Source organism: Amphibalanus amphitrite, unplaced genomic scaffold, assembly GCF_019059575.1.
Source record: "Amphibalanus amphitrite isolate SeventyFive unplaced genomic scaffold, NRLGWU_Aamphi_draft 001036F_arrow, whole genome shotgun sequence".
NCBI classification, from domain to species: domain Eukaryota; kingdom Metazoa; phylum Arthropoda; class Thecostraca; order Balanomorpha; family Balanidae; genus Amphibalanus; species Amphibalanus amphitrite.
Window position 1 is genome coordinate 2695 of NW_024882530.1, and position 22420 is coordinate 25114.

The 22420-nt window shown below is 50.3% G+C and overlaps 1 protein-coding gene across 1 annotated transcript in view; it reads left to right on the forward strand.

Moving 5' to 3' along the window:
• The first annotated feature begins 1436 nt into the window (after nt 1-1436).
• Nucleotides 1437-22420, forward strand: part of LOC122369452 (DNA cross-link repair 1A protein-like) — a 28689-nt gene continuing 7705 nt past the window's right edge. The window contains exons 1-8 of the mRNA XM_043344216.1: nt 1437-1530; nt 15242-15475; nt 17045-17201; nt 18859-19076; nt 19509-20619; nt 21012-21185; nt 21604-21744; nt 22140-22251. Coding sequence (XP_043200151.1) covers nt 15248-15475; nt 17045-17201; nt 18859-19076; nt 19509-20619; nt 21012-21185; nt 21604-21744; nt 22140-22251 — 2141 coding nt within the window. The 5' untranslated portion in view covers nt 1437-1530; nt 15242-15247. The remainder of the gene's footprint in view (nt 1531-15241; nt 15476-17044; nt 17202-18858; nt 19077-19508; nt 20620-21011; nt 21186-21603; nt 21745-22139; nt 22252-22420) is intronic.

Below are 22420 nucleotides of genomic sequence, written 5' to 3' on the forward strand. Positions count from 1 at the left end.
GGCGGAGGGAAGGGCGGCCGCTTGTTTCGCCAGGTTGTCCGCGCTCCCATTCCCCTCAAACCCGCAGTGGGCAGGAGCCGGGAACCCACTGCAGGATTAATCCACGATGCTCGGCGACGCCCAACAAGGTCTATCTCTGCGCCCAGGGTGGAGGCCTCACACGGGCGGACCCTTCTCCATTTCCGCAGAATAGCCTCAGGGCGGATCGAGTCGGGGTACGCGACGACCGGGGTGGGGGCGTCTCGTCCTGATCCCTATTGACAGTCGCCCGCAGGGCGATTCTGCTCCTAGATTGGACAGCGTGGCAGAAAATTTGGTGACCGCCTGCGCCATTCGCTGAAGAATTATGTGGACAACCCCAGCCGAAAAATTCAGAGGCCATTACAAGCTGAATTGTGCGCATGCGAAGTCAGGCCGGAAGGCAATGAAATTTTTGGTGCAATCCCTTCACTATTCCAAATATATTCGGCATAGTGTATTTTGGTAAAAGTATACATTAAGTCCGAGGGACTGTAAAAAGAGCTATGTTTCTATGCTGATGCTAATGCTATTTTTCACATACCTACCTCACTGTCAGAGAAGAAATCACCTAAATATTGATTTTGGAGGCACTGTAACAGGCTGGTTATATAGCCCTGAACAGGCCCTTGAATAAAAATAAATTAATAGAAAATAACACAGAAATGCGAAGCGGGGACACGCGCGCACTACGCACGGTATATAGGGCCTTGCTACGCACCCTACGCACGCGTCACTACGCGGTTTTGAGAGCGCCATATTTGAGCCGTTAGCGCATGATTCGCTCCACCGCACATATATTTTTACCGGACAATTTTTACGACTACAGATTTCCATTTCTTTCTACGTTATTTCTATGTTTCTGCGGATAGCGTCTTCATTTTCTGCCATATCGTATGCATGTTTGTACGCCACACTTATACACGTACGCAAAATACAGCATTGTAAATGAAATATGTGTTATCAAAGCCTGAGTGAGGCTGGCGCTGAGCCTAACCACAGATCGCCTAACGATTCAGAACCAAACTGTCTGTTCCAATCGGGCCACAATTGGGACGGAGTTGAAAGGTGTGTCCGTAGAGTCTTATTTATAGGCTCATGATTTTTAAACGTGTTATTTGTTCCTCGGTGCGCGCAGCACCGCCCTTTCCGCGTAGGCTCTGCTTTTTTTGCATTTCGAGCTCGTAATTTGGTAGCTGGCGGGTAAGTTGGCAGTTATATTCCTCCAACACTCCAAAAAAGTACCTCACGCTGTCGTCACAGAAAAACAGTTTTCATATAAGACAACAATATCGCGTGACTAAAAAAAACATCCAGTTAAAAGATACACGATTTTTAAACTCAGAAAAGAAAGCAATCCAGGTGACAGTCGCTTCAAGTTGTAATAAATTTTTGCTCGTCCTTTACTTTTCCATCCATGAAATCTGCAGTTGCCTCGCCTGCTCAAGGTCGGTCGATTGTCTGTGGGTGGTGTGATACGTAGTTGTGGATATTTCAGGAAATCTCCAAAAGGTAAGAAAGAAGAGTATTCTGCATGACTTAGTAACCCATTCTTTTGCTAAAGCAGTCGCGAATATGCTAAATGTATGCCTTGGAAATCGGATAAGTCGGCAATAATTGACGTCGGGTTTGCCGGTACGCGCCATATATGTAACAACAGGCGTGCGTTGGCGATGAAATTTGCTTAAAAGCTAATATATTCGTCAGTTTAATGCTTTTTTGCATTCAAAAATAAATTTTAAGACGAACAGTCCACTATTATGTGCTGTTTTGTTGTATTCTGTTGAGATTTGTTGAAATTATCTCAGCCACCTGTTTTCTACCATGCTGATGCCTGAAATTTGTGCAAGTGCCGCAGCACATGCCTTATGTTTAGTGCTTGACTGCTTGGGATATTTAAATGAATGTCAGTGTACATTAATATGTGAATATTTAGGAACTTATTGTGAAGAAAAGCTCACCTCTGAAGGAGTGTCATATTTTTAAAGACACCTGCAAAACTATGTAACTTTTGGTAGTCGTAAAACAGGCGCCTCGCTTGATTTTTGCAACCAAGGTTAGGTGCTATACCCAGAGATGCTTTCTAATCAAACCAAATCAAACCTAACCAAACAACCTGACCTAACTTTACCTGCAACCTACAACCAAAAACAAAACCTACAACTTAAACCCTACCACCTAAAACCTAAAGCCTACAACCTGCAACCTAACCTACAGCACCTCTCCTTGGTTGCAAAAAATAAGTGTGATGCCTGCTTTACTACTGCCTAACTTCATGGAATAAACAACCAGGTAATAGGTATCACAGTTATCAGTTATCACCATAATAGCCATATTGTTTAACAAGGCCATGGAAGTCTTTTATAGAGACCTACATTCTTCTCTATTTTTTCATCCTCTTAGTTTTAAGTTTGAGTATATCTGACTATGCCACCTGATACTTGCTTTGATCAGGCACTCTTTCCTCTAGTGTCCTGAGTACTGAGTATGTAGAGAGGGAATTTTATATAGGGCATCTATAGGATTTAGAGTATGCTTGCATCATATGTTCGGTTGGCTTCTCATTGACGGGTGGTGCTTTGGGGCTTACATTTGGATCGCATCTACTGTTATGATTACTCCAATTGGACAAAACCCAACTTCTTCTTCTGGTCAACTTTTCTCTGGAGTTCATTTTACTGTCGTCTGGTGTAAATGGGACAGTTTTTTTTTTCGTTTGCGTGCTATTGTGGCAAATATATAAATGTTCACGCTCGCCATTGAGTGTCAATGTGTGTGTGAGAGTGCGTGGTGTATGCGTTAGTGTAATATTTGTTAGTGTGTGTTGCAAGAACAAATGCATCACAGTATATATGTGTACTTCTAGAATGATGTACTAAGCTAGTGCATGTGTGTCAGTGTGTACTGTACCTAAGTATTGTGTCACAGTTCGTGCATATACCCATGTAGATGTATATAAGATATCGATGCGTTTACCTCTAGCTGTGCACTAAGTTAGTGCGTGTGTGTCAGTGTGTGTTGTAATTATACATGCGTCACAGTATGTGCGTATATCCCTATTCCTAGAGACATTTATTGTATTTATCTCCATGCGTTTACCTCTAGCTACATATGTACCTCTACCTACTAAGTTAGTGTGTGTGTCAGTTGTGTGTTGTAAGTACACGTGCGCCACAAAGTGTGTACCTCTAGCTGTGTACTAAGTTAGCGCGTGTGTGTCAGTGTGTGTTGCCATGCCGCTGTCACTGAGCGTCAGTGTTTACATTGTACGGTCCAGTCGTGTTCAGGCCGGTCTGATGGGGCCCATCGATCGTTATGACCCCCCCTCCCCCACTCCACTCCCTCTGCCTGCCCCCTCCCCCCCCCCCCCCCAGCCTGGACTCGTTCAATGGTAATCCTCCAGCGTAGAGGAATAAGTGGATCAATCCTCTAGTGCGGGGAGGTAGGCCGTTACGTAAAATAGTTCGAGGGCGTGACTGTAAATGAAACATGCTCTTGTTTAACGCAAAGGCGGTGGTGTCGTGAATGGTGCCCGTTTCGCATTCGTTTGTTTATTTAATTGGCATATGGTGACGACCTTTTTAGGTCATGATCTGCCATAAATTCACTCGGCAGTTTTGTCATGCTACATTCACTTCTGGCTCTCGGTCTGAGATCAGAAACAGTTGCCGGGTTTCGGAGGGTAGCACGTGTCTTTGCGTACGAATGTGATTCACGCCAAGGTCTTTCGTCGTTTACTGGGGCGCAATTTCAGATGGTTATTGTTTCATTACAACACGATTTGAGTATCGCATACCAAACCAGCATCTATTTTTGGTAACCCGTGCCTGAAAACGCACCGGTGTCAATTTACAAATTGCAACTGGTATTATGTGCTAAGCCGTTAGTTGAGTTATTTGGCGTGTGAAAGTTATCCTAATAGATAGCCCACCCGCTAATGATTACCATTATCAGCCAATGGATGAACCAGTGTGTTGGGTGTCTATTACGGCGGGTGAAGTGCGGTCCAACAATCGCGCTGTTCCGGTGTACGTTACAACTAATTGGCGGCAGTGTGGCCCGTAAAAGAAGTTCCCAGCATGTATGAGCGTTTATGTGGTCATCTTGTATGCATGGTATTCACAAGTGTCTGGGAAAGTATGGACACGGGGCTACGCTGAGTAATTGGTAACTACCCGAACGTCAGCTCATGTTATGGTATTGGCTGGAATAGCGGATCATTCCGGTTATGGGATATTCGATGTTTTAATATTCGAGCTCTCCATTTTCGGTTAATAGCTGACATTCTTGTTGATTTGCCCATTCATTTTGACTCATGTACAAACATAGTGGAAAATTAGTTAAATGACATCGAAAGCGCCCAATCAGGACTTTTGAAATGCTTCGAAAGGCGCCGGAATGAATGAGTGCATGAAGCTGAGTGACATTCCTGGTTTCCCTCACGGCTGTCTTATTTCTAGCTTTACTTGGTGATAAGAATCAAATTTTTTATGGCTCCAGGTTGTACGACCTCCAGTTGTGGCCAGTTGCATAGCAATAGCATCGCTATTGATTTCTCTCTTTCGATTGATTGATATGGTTCTCTCGTGTATTTCCGTTGCTGTTTGGGACAGATTGAGGGTTCGAGGTGGAGTCTTTAACTCTGTAACTAGTGATTCATCAAAGTCCGTTCGCCTCGCCGTAACAAATGGCCTTGCGGCCCGGTTATGGCCAGCCTAGGCGGGGCCCGGGTGCGCTGCGGTCTCAGCGGCAATAAAACCGGCAGCTCTACCGTGGCCCGTTGCCTCGCAGGAATTCGAGGCATGCAGCGACGACCTCGCTGCACTGCTTGACAGACGGACACACAAACGGAGGGATGCCGTTGGACGGTCTCAGAGGTCGCAGATACAGACATACCTACGCTTGATTGCCACCTCGTGGAACTATGAAGCTGCATGTGGATGACCCTAGAGATGCGGTTGTAGCAATCTGTGCACCAGATAAATTCAACGATGGCCAGTGACTTTGATCAAACAGACCTGGTAAAAGTCGGACCATCCAGCCGGCTAGACTAGACAGACGCCATCCAAACATCACATCACTCCAGTCGCGACCGGTCGACGGGATTTGAACCACCGCTGGGTCTGCCGTCTGGACCAAACCATCCTCTCTCAGTCGGTTTGGGTTAGCCTACCAGGTCGGGTAGGTCGCTGACCCGCCGCGGCCGAGTCTGCACTCATCCCCTCCCCTCCCCACGGCCCACCCCCTCCACCTCCGCCGCTGAGTTTTTGCAGCAGCCAAGGCCGTCCGATGACCTGGGAGGTGATTGGTGTGCCTCGTCTGTGTGTCTGTGTGTCTGTGTGTACGATTTTGTCGATCATCGTACCGATATGACTGTCTGTCTGTCTGTCTGTCTGTCTGTCTGTGTGTGTCTCTGAATGTCGGTTTGTGTATGGTAAACTTATTGGCTAAATGTGTATATGTCCGTCTGTTTGCGAGTGGCCTATGCTTTGTCTTTCTGTCGCTCTCTATTTCTGCTCTCCCTCCAGTTTTTCATTCTTTTCTGACCCTCATCCGTTCAAAACTTTCTTATCAGAATTCCAATTTAGCTGGGCACGTCTCAAGGCCGCTAAAATCGATCAATTTTTCCATACCACGCAACTGAATATCATGATTCTTGGTGTCTTGTTGCTGATAAGCTGACTTACTGCGATTTCTCTCTGTATTGGTTTTATCTTTTCTCTGCAGTTTACTCATCCCTAGCGGCTCCACCCAGCCCGTGTCCTATCCACTGTCTGCTAGTTCGTCGGCTATCCGTTTGATGGTTCGCCCGTCTGGGCGAGTGACCGGAGTGACCCGTTACGTCCTGGCGTATATCGCCGTCCACGGCGCGTGGCGGCTCCGTCCTGGGAGCTGGGAGTCGCTGGGTCCAATGCGCACCCCGCCGCCGCCGCCGCCGCCGGCTCGGTATGCTGTGTTTATGGTCGACACGCCCCGTTGCCAGCTCGTCGCCGAGGTGCATTGCCTCTGTCGCCGTCGTCGCCGCCGCCGCCGCCGCCGTCGTCATCGTTGCGTCGTTTCCGACGTTCTGTCGTCGTCGTGTCGTCGATGTCACGATTGCTGACGTTGCTGTATATTTCATTGAACTGTCGTTGGAGCGTAGGATGACGGAAGCGGCTGGCGACGAGTCAAAATATGGGCATGATTGGTCCTGGTCGAAACGATGAAGGGGAGCGAATAATTCGAGCTTGCTTTGAGCAGTCGTGCGCAGATTTCTTTTCTGTCGTGGTTTCAAGTTGTGGTTTTAGAGCTGAATATCCATTTGAAAGAATCATGAATCACGGGTTAGTAGTGGCCTGTGATGGATCATTTATCAATGGCAAATGTTGATTCAGGTGGTCGCAGATTCATCCAAACTGCAAGCAATATGGTTTCATGGAATTCGTTCTCGTGGATTTCTGAACAGTCTGGTTTCTCAACCAAGCTTTTGGTTGTTGTCAGGTGCCCGACGCGGTCACACATGATTTTGAATCACCATCATGACTGTCGTCATTCATATGTGCATTGTGCATGAGTGCAATGCATGCTGTCTGTCCCGACCGCCGCCCTGAATGCAGTGACAATGAAGACAAAACAGGAATAGCTCTGACCTTTCGTCTCATGATCTTACGAGCACAGCAAATAGTCATGGCAACTAAAACGTAAGTCCGGTTTTCAATGACTGGCGAAGCGTAGGTACTTATAAGTTATATTTATGTTTATATGTGAACTTTCGAAAAGGAATAATAATGCTTGTTGCTTTAGATGCAACACAACCTTTCCGCAGCAACATCATTCAATGGACCATTCTATAGTTAGTTCAATGCGCATTGGATAAAGTTGCTGAATGCTGATTGCTGAGCGCATAAGTTATGAATTTCCACCAGTCTGTCTATAACAATGAAATATGGCGGTGGGTTATCACCAGCCACGGCCCAGCCCCAGCCCGCTCCCTCGCTCGCTCGCTCGCTCGCTCACTCTTCCAACTCCGATGCTAACTGCGTCATAGCCGAGCAGAGGCGGGCCAAATCCGTCTCCATGGCGATATTCCGACCCGTCTGTCTGTCTGTCTGTGTGTCTGTCTGTGTGTCTGTCTGGCTGTGTGTGTGTCATCCACATACCTCGCGTCGCCTGGCCGGCGCGGCCTGACCGGCCTTGGCTAGATAGGCACCGTTGGCTTCCCCGCCGCCGCCGCCGTCGCCGTCGCTAGCGGCGCGGCACGGCGCGTTCCCTAGACGGACCCGCGCTGTTGTCAGGCCTAACTGCACCGATCGGTCGGCGCCGAATATTACGATTGTTATTTTGTTTTGTTACGTAAGCCAGACTCGGGTCGGTCGGCCTTTCTGGCAGTGGTAGAGGCGGCCATAGTCCCCAACAAGCACTGCGCCGCAGACGGTTGGTGCCCCGGGGAAGGACGCGCAGTTGCTTTACTTGTCGGGCCGCTGCGCAGCTGCGGGGAAGCTCAGCCCGGCTCAGCGCGGCGGGGCTGGGTGAGGGGGCGGGTCTGTTTGGATGGGGACGGCCGCCGCCGACGGGGCGGGGCCGGGAGGGGGCGGAGCTCCAGACAGAGCGACGCCCCCTCCCCCTCCCCCTGGCGTCTCCCCTACTGCGCACTACCAGCGACATGGGCGGAGCGGGGAGGGGGAGGGGGGAGGCCGGCGACCAAGCTACGGAACGTGACATTTACCTCGGCTGGCGGGCGGTGGAGGGGGGGGGGAGGGGAGAGGTCATGGGGTCCGGGGTGGAGAGAGGGAGAGAAAGAGAGAGGCCGGGAGTATCAAAGAGGGCGTGTCCGGGTTCGGTTATTAGGAAGCCGCCGTAAAGTCATCACCGTGTGGCGTCGTTTGATTGAACCGGACGTCGTTAGCACGTATGGCCTTTTAATGCCTTCCAATGTTGGTTATTCAGTGCAGGAAGCAGTGCTGAGTGCGGCAGATCGTGTTCGACCTTAGAGACGCCGCGGGCGGAGTAGAGACCTAGGTAACGCTCAGCTGAAGCTGAATCATGGCGAGTTTATGACGATACACGATCTCTATCGCAACCGAGTACGACGCTGTCGATAGGCGGTGCTGTGAATCGTGATGTGGTGTTGTTGCTGAGTGGATACTGAAGGTGCTCGTCAATTGGTTTATGCAATGGTTGTTTCCATAAATATTTCATCACCATTTATTTTTGGCTAGTCTGTTGGTTTCCTTTTGTTTGATCGATTCTGTTGATGGCAGTCAATCGTTGTTACAGATTGTTTTTTTGCAGCATTTACGGTATTTATAGTAGTAGCTCTGAGCAGTATTTTCTTTTAGTTCTCATTCGCACGCTTCGTTTTTCTATCTTCACTGTCCTGGTGCGTCTGCTTAAAGGAAATGGTTCACTTTTAACATGGGGTTTGGAACTGGAATAGCAGTTTTGTTGCTTGCCCCGAGACTAGCACAAATCAGAAGCTTTTACGGCCCAACGATCACCCTAGACGAAGATATTCCATTTTTCGTTCCGAAAAGGGTGCCTTGCAGAGGAATGCGTGCCTTGCTGAGGAATGCAGTCACGTCATCTTCAGCCAATCAGCATGCTGCTTACAGCCGATGGGTTTGTCCTACGCAATATGATTGGTCAACGCGCAATAAGATTCCGCGTCAAACATTATTTTTTAAAGAATATAGTTCTTCTTATACTAAAATATAGAAAATAATTCTTCTTACAAAAACATTTTGTTTTATTTTCTGATCTTTTTGAGCATAAAAAACATAAATCCATAGCCAAAAACTAATTTCAGGAAAGTGAACTATTTCCTTTAACCTCCGCTCCCCTCCAGCTTTCTGCACAACTCAGTTCTCGTCCCTCCTCGCCTCTACCGGACCCACTACCGTTACCTGTACCCTATACCACCCTCCTAATCCCGCCTCGTACCCGCTGCCGCCACGGCCGTCTGAGGGCGGGGGCGGGGGCGGCAGACTGGCCGCCCGCCAGCCGCCGCCGGCGGCGCCGCCACACCCCCTAACCGCCCCCCTACGGAGCCCCGCTGCTGGGACGTCCCGCTCCGCCCCAACTTGGGCCCCGTCGGCTGGACGGTTGGTTGGTTGGTCAGACGGGCCAGTGACCAAAACGGGCCACCCTTGGTTCGGACCGGAAATGCCAGTGTCGGCGGCGCCGCTGGACCGGGGCGGGGAAATGACGGTCAGGGTATGTCGGTTTCTAACGGCTACTCAGTTCGTCGATAGGGCTGTAACGGCTGCTAGCATGACCACGTGGGTGGAGACTGGAGATTGAGTTTAAATGTGCGGTATCTTTGGTTCCCGCCGTCCGTAGGCTCAAAACCCCAAGGAGGCCAACGCCCATGTTATGATTATCATTTATGCAGCATCTTTCCACGACTTTCGAAAAGATGTTCAGTGAACGGTTCAGTATAGAGATGCCACTTTTGGACCCGCGAACCCGCTTTCTGCGGGTTTTCAAAACCCGCAGGGTTTTTGGCGGGTTCGAGAAGCAAAACTTGTCGTGTGGCGGGTATTTGGCGGTCAGACTTTATAACCTATAAATTTTATTTTTTTATTTTTTTATGCAAAACAGCAATTTCAAGTCCTTACTATTTGTTTGGCTCTTTTCTGCTGCAATGAAGCAAGTAAGGTTTATATAGCTCTAGCATTGACCCAGCTGCATTTTTTTCTTGCAAAAGCAGGTTTTTAAAATTGCGGGTTTTTTGCGGGTTCGGCTCAGCCAAAATCAGCTTGCGGGTAGTTGTGGTTGGGCAAGAGGTAGCTGCGGGGCGGGGCGGGTAATGAAATTGCAAATTTGTGGCATCTCTAGTTCAGTACCTAGCCTAGTTTGATCATGGGCGGTTTCGCTAGTGATACCTTTATGGTATTCGACTTCTATCGGCGTGTTGAAGTGGGACTTGAGCGATATCTTACCGTCGTGCTTGCTTTTATCACCCCAACCAAGTGACGGGGTTGATGTCCTGGCCTCGCTGTAGCGCGCAGTTTCGAACTGGCGCCCTGGCGGCGAACACGCGTCAGGGATGACCTTTTATCAGTCAGCTGACCTCTATCCCATCTTTACCAGCGCTTTATGCCTATTTTTGGGTGCTGAAGAACATGAAACAGCCATGCGTGCCTATACATACAGAGATAAACATATAACCACTAGGCAAGCATAACCGCTGGTTTGGTGCGGGGGCGGTGGTACACAATGGTATCGCGCTTCCATTGTCACAATAAATGCTTCGTTTCCTCGCATAACTTTTCTATGTTTTTTTTTCTGTTGGTGTCTTTGGGCTTTGACGTTCGTGCTTTGAACGCTGGTTCTGCGTTCGTCCGTGCTGTGCCTGGCACCCCTTCTCCCACTGCCATTAGGCACCCCCCATCTGCATTACCTTTGCTCATTGCCGTTTGCCTTCTTGTTTGCTGCAGACAGACATTGTTTGCTCTTCCGCCTTTTCGGGCGATTCACAGGCTAGTGGTTATCGTTTTTCTCTCTTCTCTACCTCATGTATCCAATCTCTGCTCCTCCCAACTCCCTCTCCGTCTCACTTCGTTTATCTACCCATCGATCTATCTTTCTATCCATCTATCTCTCCCGACTCCCCCTCCCTCCCTTCCTCCATGCCTCCTCTCCTGCCCGATCCCACCTTCTCTCCTTCCATTCTTCCCTCCCCCTATCGACATCCCGTTACCATCCCAAGTACCATCCTATATCCCCGCCCCCGTGACCGGCTTCGTCTCCTACACAACACGAGCTGTTGTCATGCCACTACTGCCCTCTCAGCTCATACGTGATACGGCCTTGCTTCCAGTCGGTATTTCCTCGAATGTCCCCCCCCCCCCTCCCCGCCGAGTCGCTTCTGGTTGCTATAGCAACGCGTGCGGGGCCTCCCGATGTCAATATTTGCCGGGTAGCGACACGCGGGATCATGTCAGGCTGAATGCCACCAGAGCGCTGCGCTGAGATCTGTGTTCGGGTCTGGATTGTCTCGAGATGGATTTGTCGCCAGGCGGTTGCCGCTTTGGTGGTCCATGTGATTTTCCGATTGGGACTTGCGTGGGTGCCTGTCAGTTTTGACGGATTGAGTTTTGGTGATGGATTTGCTCAACTTCGCGATTGAGGAGATTATAGGTAATTAAACTTTCAGGATTTCCTGGGTCGCGGAAAACGCACGTTCAAAAATTCGGATGTTTGAATGATGTCACGCAACGATCTTGCAGAAAAAGAGCTAGAGCACGCCTTGCGGTCCTTGGATTTCATGAACTCTGTCGTCAACTCTGGTGACTTCGTCCACCGTTAGTCGTTACTTAGTCTGCTCGATTGGCTGTGACTGGGACGACGAAAGAGCAATGTCAAGCTCCCCATCGGGGATTCCCAATCATTGGTAAATCCGCCTATTGATGATGTGACGACGAGCTGATGTGAGGGTCGCACTTGACGTCAGGAATATACCTACCAGGAAATGGTGATGACGTTGGGCTGTTGTCAGGGCGATTAGGGGAGCTTTTGTAGGGAAGTAGTGATGGTATTTTAATTGTGAGGATGAGTTGGCTTTGGCACAGCACAGAACTTTGTAGTTCGTCAGGCTACTTTGCTCTAAGTTCGTGCCAATGTCCATATAACTAAGAATAACTTCGGGTGATGCTCATGGATTTGAATATTTCTGCATGGTTACGAGATCTATTGAAATCGTATCTTATTTTTTTTTTAACATGCGTCTAGCAAATCGCATGCGGCATGCCTTTCTAACTCGAACGCACTCAAGTGAGTCTCGCAAAGCGCCGCGCCGAAAGCCTCGAATCATCTGCTAGCCAACACAGTGAGTCATGGGACTCGAGCAAACCAGTCTAGCCCGTGAACAGTAGCAGGAAAACTCACGGCTCCTGTTCAGTATCTGACGAGGAAACTCGTGATAACGATCGTCATCACACGACCGGTGGTATCCCGTTCTGTCCGGTACGGCGGAGCGATGTTACAAACGGCTGGGTGTGCTCACACTTTGTTGCGCGGTTGTGCTCAAGTGCAACTCTAGTTATCTAGTGATGCTAAGGTCTCTCATGTTCTTGCACTGTAACTAATGCTAGTAAATACTGATGCTCCACTTATTTAGTGCTCCAATGAATAATGATGCTATTGAATACTGAAACTACAGTAGTCGAGCGATGGATGGATTTTGTTGACACACCAACAAGAGAGCTTATTCGCGCTTCAGCTGAAATCATTCCACATCTTTCTTGGTCGCCTTATGCGTCTGATACTATGTTATCCATGCTTGGGTTTGAACTTTGATGGCGCAACAAGAGAGCTGATTCTCGCTGTCGCTGGATTTTCTCCACGCTTTGCCCACCGCCGTGCCGTATGCGTCAACACTGACGTTGCCCTGCGCTCCTGCGCAGCCGAACTGCGCCTGTCGTGAACCGATGCGCCACAGTTGCCAGGCGCGCAGTTACGCTGTTGCGTAGCGCGACAGCAGCGCAGTTAGATTCAGAAGCATATCGACCGACAAATACCCACGCTCGGCGGGCACCTTTGTAGCTTTCAGCTGGTCGTGTTTTGTCGGGGGTTTCTAGGACGTTTTTGGTGGAGTGTTTGCAAAAAGTCGACGCGACGATGGGTTGAGAAAAACAGGCTGCGGCGTTGCTAGGCGGGGTAAATGGCGCAGTTGGTCTGATTCTTCGAGAGTTGGCTGGCGGCTGGCTCATGTGCAGTTCATGTGCCAACTGATGATTAATGTAGTTTCTCAATTCTTTCGGCAAGTTTGCAGATGTCTACCTAGCCCTAGCCCCAGCGCTGGCTTCGTTGTGTGCATAGTTCCAAACTGCTCATGCATCACTCACACTGCTTGAATCACTGCTTCGAATTCCGCATATAAATCATGGCTCTCCGCACCCCGCCCCGTTCCCCAATCCCGCAGCTCCACGCCGCCCCGGTCCCGATTTCGGCCTCTCTATCCGTCTCGCCGATCTATTCGCGGCGCCGGCCGGTGACGTCACGGGGAGGGGCGGCGCTTCCGTCGCGCTGACGTCACGACTGATGACGTCAGCGAACGTGACCCGGATGTTTTGGGAGCGGGGGCGGCGCCGGCTCCACTGAGGAATGTGAGGCGTCTGGCGGCGGCGGGCGGCGGCGCTCGAGATGGGGGAGGGGGGGGGGGGGGTTACCGGGCGGGCGGGCGGGCGGAGATTTGGGTGGAATTTAGACGGCCATTGGTGACTGTGGGCGGGCTGTCTGTGATGTATTTGTGTCGATTGTCAATGGAGAGGAGGATGTCGTGTTGAATCAATGCGTTTCAGTTTTCATCATCGTATGACGCTGTTGTTCAGTGTGCATTGCGCAGTGCGCATGCTATGTTCGAGAATTTATTCAGGCGTCACTGTTTCATTCAAATGGAACGGATCTATAATTGAAACCATAATCTGCATCAAAAGTGAATTATTTGGCAGTATGCCGTTAAATACCCCTCACTCAAGTTGCGTGTGTTGTAACTATTACAACCGCGTTCTTTAATTAATTGGCGCCAGTATCCGATATTAAGGGACGCATCACTCCGCCAATTTTTGTGATTTCGGCCCATTTCATGTTGTAGTTCCGCTAATATGCGGCGATATTGTGCGGCACATATGGCAGAACATCTGCTAGTTGCTGGCCTCTGAAAAAAAGAGGTTTCCTCTAAGCCTCGATCGCCACAGGTGTTGGTTGTGAAGCTGTTCCCAAGTAGCACCTCTCGCGGTGGCTGTAGTGTGTGGATTGGTGGTTAGTGATAGTGGCTCAGAATTGACAGCTGGTGACGGAGTGTCAGGTCAGGTTTGACGGTTGGTGACTGTTGGTGACTTTGGGTCTGGTCAAGTTTGATAGCTGGTGACAGTATGGCAGGTCAACTTTGACAGCTTGTGGCAGTGTGACAGGTCAAATTTGACTGATCGTGGCGGTGTGTCAGGTCCTTTGACTGCTACTTGGTAACAGTGTGTCAGGTCAGGCGTGATGTGCCGTTAGTGTGTCAGATCAGATGCAACCTGATAGCGCTTCAATAGACTAAAAATTCATGCGAGGTTTGTTTGATTCAGCCTCGAACTAGCTCTATGCTGGATAACTGAGAAGATAAAAGTTCGGAAAAACGCGTGAATAGGTCGATTCTGATCCCGTTTTGTGGACGCCCACTAGCTGGAAGGGCAGACCCTTGAGACTCGACGATCGGAAATGACTTTTCGTAACGCTTTTGTCAGGGTGTGGTGGGCGAAATTGAGTGGATTGTTTGAACAAACTCCCAGTGGGTCTTTACGGGGGCAAAGTCTGAGATCTAAGATTGTCGATGACATTAAATGACGTGGTTTGAATAGGATTACGGTTGTCGTGTTTTCCTTTTGATAAAACCGCGCACGTGTGAAGGTGTGGTGGCATAGCTGGTGGCTCTCTATCGCTGTCGCACTTTGCACTGAGTTCTGAATATAGAACGGTGGCGTGGCAGACAGGGCTCCAGCCTTGTTTGTTACTAGCTGACTAGATAATTGATATCTTGGGGTAAGCCATATGACATTGTTCCTAGTATTGACTTTAAAATGACACTCAATTATTAACTTCAGAGAATGACACATCTAGCTATTCCGTTCATCATTTTCAGACTAAGGCTGCTTCAGACTAAGTCTTGGTTGTTTCGCCCTTCCCCCGTTCCGAGAAAGATCGATTGCTCGTAGCAATGAACAAATCCGCACCTCGATACTAGCTCTGCTGCGCAGTTGTCTTGTTACGCTCTCGCCTTCTGCACAACTGGTGTCCCGATATGGTGAAACCCCTTTCTAAATTCTAACTGCTCCACCCTCTGTTTAGTAGACCGGCATTCGACTGATATGGACAGCGGTCACCCACCTCTCACGGTCTCTCCTGTTCCGCTTCGTACCCTTACCCTCTCTCCCTCTCTATCCGAGAGTCAGTGGCCCTTGGCTGTGACTACCCGCCTGTCTCTCCCTTCCATAACTGCTCCTCTTGTCACAACTGCCCTTGTGGCAGGCATCTCCAGTCCGCGACTGAAGTTGGCTTCCTTCCTCTCCAAACTTTCATCCCTACCTCTTGCTTATATGTATCTTCGACTCGTCATTCTACCCTTTTTCTTTTCTAAATACTTCCTTTTCTAAACATTTTCTTTTTTAAACTCTTCGCCCAAAAACCCCGATAAACAAACAAATAAACTTATCTAACCTCTTTCTCTAACCACCCCCCTCTCTCTTCTCTCCTGCAGGCCGGAATGGACGACGACCGTGACGTGTTCCTCCCGCCGAAGAAGTTCCGCTACAAACAGCTCCACCATCGCGGTGACCCTGCCGGAGGCGATGCCGCAGACCGTGCCAGGCTGCCGCTCAAGAAGACGGCCGTGTTCCGCGCCGCCCACGAGGCGGCCCTGTCGGCCGCTGCCGCCGCCGCCCCCGCCCCCGCCCCCGCCGCTCCGTCCGGCAGCGCCGCCCATCCGGCACAGGTGAGGCGATTGGGGATGGGGGGGGGGAGGGATTCATGTTGTGCATGGTTGGTAGGCTGGGGAACGAGCGTCAAACGTTTGTGATTAGTGAATGATGTTTAGGATAAGTGAATTTTGGGTAGGAACCAGTGAATTTGGGTTGGTGGTTTAGGTGATTCTGATACAGAAACAGTGAGTTTATCTGTGGCCTCATGGTTGGGTTACGTAAATTCACTTTAATGGGTGAGTTAAGGGTTACGTGAATTGTTACGTGTAGAAACGCGTAGCAATACCTAAAAGTACTGAAAAACTGTTACCGCTGAAATTCGTCTATAGCGCTAACCACGCCTTGATCGGCATCGCAATCAATCTCCCCACTCGGCAACATCAGACACACCATATTATAGGCTTCCTGCCTACGCTAGCCCTTTTCTCAAGCAGCCGAGCGAACAGCATAACTTCTACCAATGACCCAGGTTATATTGAAAGGCTGGACCGTGCCAACCCAGCCCCACCCCGCCCTAGCACCAGCCCCTCACCTTAAACCGGGGATTCCCAAGTCATATCCGCTCGCATGACACTCTTATCAAATAACGTCGGGTGGCGACGGCAGCGGGCGGCCGTGGGGCGATAAAGCTGGCCCCATTGAAGTGCGCTGCACTGTGCAAACCGAGGCGTACCACTACCGAGAAATTGGTACCGCTGAGTCACCGAAAACACTCGCTGAATGAGGTGCCATAAGGCAAACGTGGATTCACACCACCATTTTTGGGCTGAGTTGAGCATAGCCAGTGTACTCGTATTAAAGTGCTCGTAGGTATAAAAAGAATATACGCCACCGAAAACCACATAGCATAATGCATTCCACAATCACACACTTTACATTAATTATTTAACTTTTTACAAGGTACAGCGCTACTAGTACATCGGCTAAAAACGTCATGAGTGAGACCAAGCCGTGCGTACGCTGAAATAACGAAATTCCACACGCGGCCATTCTATGTACATTCCACATTCCTCAAACATTCCAGATTCCCCTCCCCGGAGACACGCACGCGTCACTTGTGACACATTTCGTTGAATAATTCCTTATATCAGCCATGTATCAGCAGTGCAGACGCCTTCCTTAGTGCCCCTCCCTTCAATGATTCCCACCCCAGAATGTCTCTTTTTTGCCGGGGGAGGGAACAGAGTACGTGTGTGGCGATTTGGCAGGTCTGGTGAGGTGAGCTAGACGTGCTCTTTGGGAATCCCTGCATCTCAAGAATATCAACTGTAATAGTTTATTAGTCTAACACTGATGACCTGTATCTTACACATTCCGCGATGGCTTATCACAGCCATCAAGTGTGTTTATCATTTCATATGATGATAAAACCAGCAACAAGTGGACGTGGACGTGGCAATAGACCGCCCGAATGGTGGCCACACCCTCGACGTGCGATGTTTTCAACCTGGATGACGAAACAGGCCGACCACCCCACCCCCTCTCCCCCAAGCTCCTACCACATCGAAACCAGCCACCGCCTTACCGCTGCGACATCTACACCACCACCTTCCCAAACTAACAGTTCTCTCTCCTCTCGTCAGATGTCGCCGGCGCTGTGCTACGCGCCGCCCGACTCGGCTCCAGTGAAGCTGCCCTACTGCCCGTCGTGCCAGATGCCGTTCGCCATTCTGGTCAGCGCCACGCCGATGCACCATCTGGATGAGTGCGCCCAGATGGGGCGGTCCCAGCAGCTGCCAGGTACGGTTATAGGGGGGTGAATGTTTCAACCAGGGAATGGGGAAATGTGTGTTGCGAGCGTAGGGTTCAAGGGCTGGTCGAAGAATGGAACACACACCGTTCCGTGCTTCTATCCTCAGGATACAGAAATCCTTCTCCTCCACGCCGCAACCCCCTCCGGGCTGGACAGGCAACTTTATCTCATGCGGGCTGCTCCCTTGGAGCGGCACCGCTGCTCCCGAGGGAGCGCTACTGCAGTGAGTACCTTGGGGCTGGGTGGCCTGTCCTCTGGACGGGCTCAGCCCCGGTGACTCACCAGGGTGCCCGCCCAGACCAATGACTCCCTCTACTTCCTATCATCCTTCCGGCTCTGAAATGGTCTTGTCAGACCGAAAGGGCCTAACCTACCAAAACAAAACAAAACGATGAATGGAAGCTCACCTGCAAAGTACGTTTAATGGGCATACGCCGAATCTTGCTTAGTGTTCAGGCTTTATTTGAATGTAACTCCCGAAAAGAACAAATGCCGAAAAATGAGTGGTTAGTAAAGCCTATTTGACCGGCTGAAACCCCGTTTCATTCAGGATTAAAAGTGCTACATGTTTTAGATGCCAAAATGATCTTAAACTCAGGTCCTCATCTATGTCGAATCACAGATGCACCCTAGGTTGTCATAATTCAGCCATTGGTTGGCCGCGAGAATAACACTGTGCACTGTTGACCTCTGCAGCTTCACATAGACCCTGCCATCCCTAGCTGAAACCTGCACGACGTGCGTATGGCCTGAGTTCTGACACATTCTCACCCCGGTGATAGCATGACTTTCAGACAGTTTTCCCCTTAGGATTCGATGTCAAGTTATATAATATATTATCATTGCTATCTATCATGTTTAAACGTGTATCACGATTATGAAACTATGCGTCTTTCTCTCATTATGCAAAAGCTGTTGCGCCGCTTCTCGCAACCTAGTAACCACTGCTCTTCCTCCTATTATGTAAGAAGTGAACTGTTGCACCGCTCATCCCTGGCTCAGCAACCATTGTTTTGTATACAGCTGCCGGTCGCGAGGCAGGGAAAAGTTTCAGACTCGATCGTACTTTTAGTGAAAGTTGTTTTTTGAATCATGTTTTTCAGCGATGGATGCTGAACTTCGCTGCGATTATGTAACTTCCTTCCGCTTTACGTCACTTTCGTTTTTGTTGCGCACTTGTTGTTGGTTGTTCGTTGATTGTTTCTAGTTATTTTTTTTTCTGTTGTTTATTTACTGACATTCTTTGAACCTCATCTTCTTCCTGCTAAGTATGCTTGATGTTTATATGTATCTTTGTTGTTGATGACAGCTATGCGACTGGTTTTCTAATTGCATTATTTTTGCCGCTACCGATTCAACATAATCCACAGGTGTGCGGTATACACTATACATCGAACACACAACATTGGGAAGGTCACCCGCCGTTACCTAACCCCCCCCCCCCCCCCCGGCAAAGGATCCTACTCCTGACTTTGTGGTCGGACTTGAACACCTCCATCGGCGGCATTCTGACACTGACTTGAGCTAAGCTGACTGACCCTCGACCTGATCTGACCTGATCTGACTCCCGGCAGTGTCTCAAATTTAACCTTCGACCTGACCTGACTTTTAACCTTTGACCTCCCCTCCCCCACCCCCCTACAGAGTGTCCCGACTCGGTTCACTGTCAGAGCGGCGTGCCGGCTCACTACAGCCGGTACGCGCACCTGGCTCTGGCCCGACTGCGCGCCTACCAGTATCAGTACCAGGCGCACGCGCTGCTCACCTCTCGGGCTCACTCGCCGCACCACCAGGCGCCGCCGCCGCTGCCGGCGGTACTCTCGCCGCACGTGCATAGGGATGTGCTCCAGCTGCGACAACCGGTGGGTAGAGCGGGGAGAGGGAGAGAGAGAGGGCGTGGGAGAGAGGGAGGGATGGGAGGGAATGGGATGAATTTCGGAGGGAGGGTAATGTTTGGTTAGAATGGTTGTTTTGGATGCATGAATATCAGGGTTATATATTAAGAGGAATCAAGAGTAGTTTATTTAAGTGGCTGTTCTCTTAATTTAAACTGTTTGCTGAAGTTTATGAAACAAATGTTTAGTCGTTCATTTATTTATTGACTAAACGTCCTGTTGCATCATTCGTAATTGCATGACTGTCCAGCCAGCCATGCCGTCTGTACTGAGTTGAGCTGAGGTTTTACGCTGCTATGTCGACTTATCTAATGACGTTGCGTAAAATAATTGAATGGACACCTCATTGTGTCTGACTTTTGGGTGCCGCCGTCCGACTCTCTCGTCTCCCGTTTTCAGCCGGGCGGGTACCCGATACGCTCCACCGCCGTCTCGGCTCCCTCGTCAGCCGTCTCGGCCTCAAACCTACAGCTCCTGAGTCTGGCGCGTCAGCTGCCGGGAGGCGCCGGCTCGGCTGCCGCCCCTCTGAGGGTGACCCACAGCCCGCACGGCAGCCTCCACAGCCCGCTGAGTGTCAGTCTGGGGAGTCCTCACCCCTCCCCAGCCAGCACCAGTCCCCAGGCTCCGTCCCCTCTGCCGCCGAGCGCCGCGCCGGCTCCTGTACCATCCGCGCTCGGTCGTAGCAGTCCGAGCAGCGAGCATTTTCCGATTCGCTCCCGAGCGAATACCATGTCTCCGCCGAGAGGTGGAAGAGGAGGGCGCTATGGGAGTAGACCGAGAAGCTGTAGCTTCACGCTGCCCCAGCGGCCGGGCTCCTCAGCGTCGCTTTCCGTGCCGCCGAGGCGCGCCGGTTTTAGCATCGCGGAAATCATGGAACCGGCGGCGGCGGCAGCGGAGACCGGCGGAGCGCTGGATTTGAGCGTGCGCAGGCGGCCGGCGCCGTTTGACGATCTTCAGGAGGACCCCCAAGACACCATCAGTGAGTGTGTGTCGGACGCTGTCGAGCGTTTTCTGGATGATGACTCGAAGTTAAGCGGTACCGCCCAGGATTCGGGCATCAGCGAGGGGAATCGTGGGGCAGCGAGCGAGGCGGCGAAGCCTTCAGACAGTGGCTCAGCTGGAAGCAAGGTTACAGTCTCCATCAGCTCAGCTGGAGGTATCTCACAGCCGCCGAAGAAGAGGAGGTTGACGCTAGACCAGGCGACAGCTGCGGCCTGTCGACAGGCTGCTATCTCTGCCTGCCATCCTCCGGTGCCGGCTCCAACAACTGCCGAGAAAGAGGACTCTGCTTCCGCGCAGGCTTCTACCGCTGCGGCTACGACTGAGGGTAATGAGAAGACTACCGCGTCCTCTGCTACCCCTGTGTCAGCCTCTGGAGCGGCTGAGACCTCAACCTCGGCACCCACCGCTGCGACCAGTGGTGCAGGGAGGACTGGAGAGGGATCAGCAACCGCTGCTGATACGGCGCAGACGGACTCGGGACAGGAGCAGCAGACTTCGGCAGCCAAACGTGAGTTATGCAGGGATCCGGAGTTGGCCAAGTTGGACGGGAGAGGGTGTTTGGCTTGTAAGGCACATACCTTCCCGTTAGTCACAGGATTCGGGTTGTAAGTGATAGCGATTGTAGAACACGGGATATAAAGGATTAGCAGGCTATTTACTGGTTGAAAATGTTTAAACATCCGCCGCTATGGCGTTAAAGAAATGTGTCTGAAATGCCTTGCCTTGTAACTGAATGGGCAAGTAGTTATCGCCGAATAGCTGTGGATCAATGGTATTCATTAGAAAAATGAGTGGCTGAGTCGTATGTAATGTTTTCAAGAAACCACCGATCAACTGCCTGTACGTAGCTTTTCCGAGCGAACATGCTCCAACCTAACCCTCCGACCTCATTCCCTTCAGCGGCGCCGAGTGCTCTGAGTGCCAAGGAAGAGGAGACCAAACGTCAGTGGGCCCACATCATGTCCAAGATGCGGCCGTCGGCAGTCACTCCCGCGCAGCAGCAGCGTGCCCAGGTCAACGGGGAGCGGCCGTCCACCGGCGAGCGCAAGTGTCCCTTCTACAAACTGATACCCGGTGAGTCGGTGGTGGAAAAGGAGAGACTGGATGATGGTGGTGACGGATGGTTCGAGTAAAGATGGGACTTTTTATTTTCGCTGTTTTATTATTATTATTATTTTTTTTTGCATGTGGCATGTAAAATTGTATCAGTTTCGTTCTTGTACTATATTTTTTGTGTGAAATGCTGTTCCCTTATTTTGACTCATTCCCTTCTGAGATATTTATCAGCTTTATTTTTTTTCTGCATCTCAGCTATCCTTCATGCTCTTCACTATGTTATGCCATGTTACAGATATGGCTCTATTAAAAAATACTAGGGACTGTTGATTAACAAATAAATCTCATTGCGTCTTATTTTATCTAGCGGCGTCTCTCCCAGACCCCGCCCCATCCCAGCTACACACCTCTGACCCCCTGCCCTCTCTACCCCTAGGCGCTCCGTTTGCGGTGGACGCGTTCAACTACGGCACGGTGCCGGGGGTGGAGGCGTATTTCCTCAGTCACTTCCACTACGATCACTACCGTGGACTGTCCAAGGCGTTCCCCAAAACAGTCTACTGCGGAAAGGTCACAGGTGGGGACGTGTGCTCCTCTTGTGCCCGTCCAGACGTTTATCGTCCGTCAGAATAAGATATTGTAGATAGTTACATCTTTATGAAGTAATTTGTGTCAGCGTTTTTTTTTTTTGTCGTTATTCCAATCGAATGTCGAATATGAGATAACATGTCAAGCTCTGTTGATTGGAATAGTGCAGTGAAAGGAATGGTCTGTTGAGTAAGCATTCTGTCACGGTTATCTGATTTAGCTTTTTGGTACTAATATTAGGTCCCAGCTTGATATATGCGTTATTTACTCCACCCTCTGTTTTTGCACATGCGAGCCCGTCCCTCGTCAATCATCCTCTGTGTTTGTATTTACACCCCAGACGTTCTGATATTGACCTATCGTCTGTGATTGCCACCGTTACAGGTAACCTGGTGCTGACGCGCCTGAAGGTACCCATCGACCGGATCAAGATGCTACCCATGAACGAACCCCGTCTAGTGTTCGGGGTCGAGGTCACACTGCTGGACGCCAACCAGTGAGTCTGATGGAGAGGGGCTGGAAGGCTGTAACAGGATGCCCGGAGATACTAGACGAGTAATGTGCTGAGGCGGCTGGACTAAGGATGAATTTAATCATATCTGTAGTGGAAGGAAAGTAGTGAGGTCGAGGTCACGCTACTGGACACCAACCGTTAAGACTGGAGG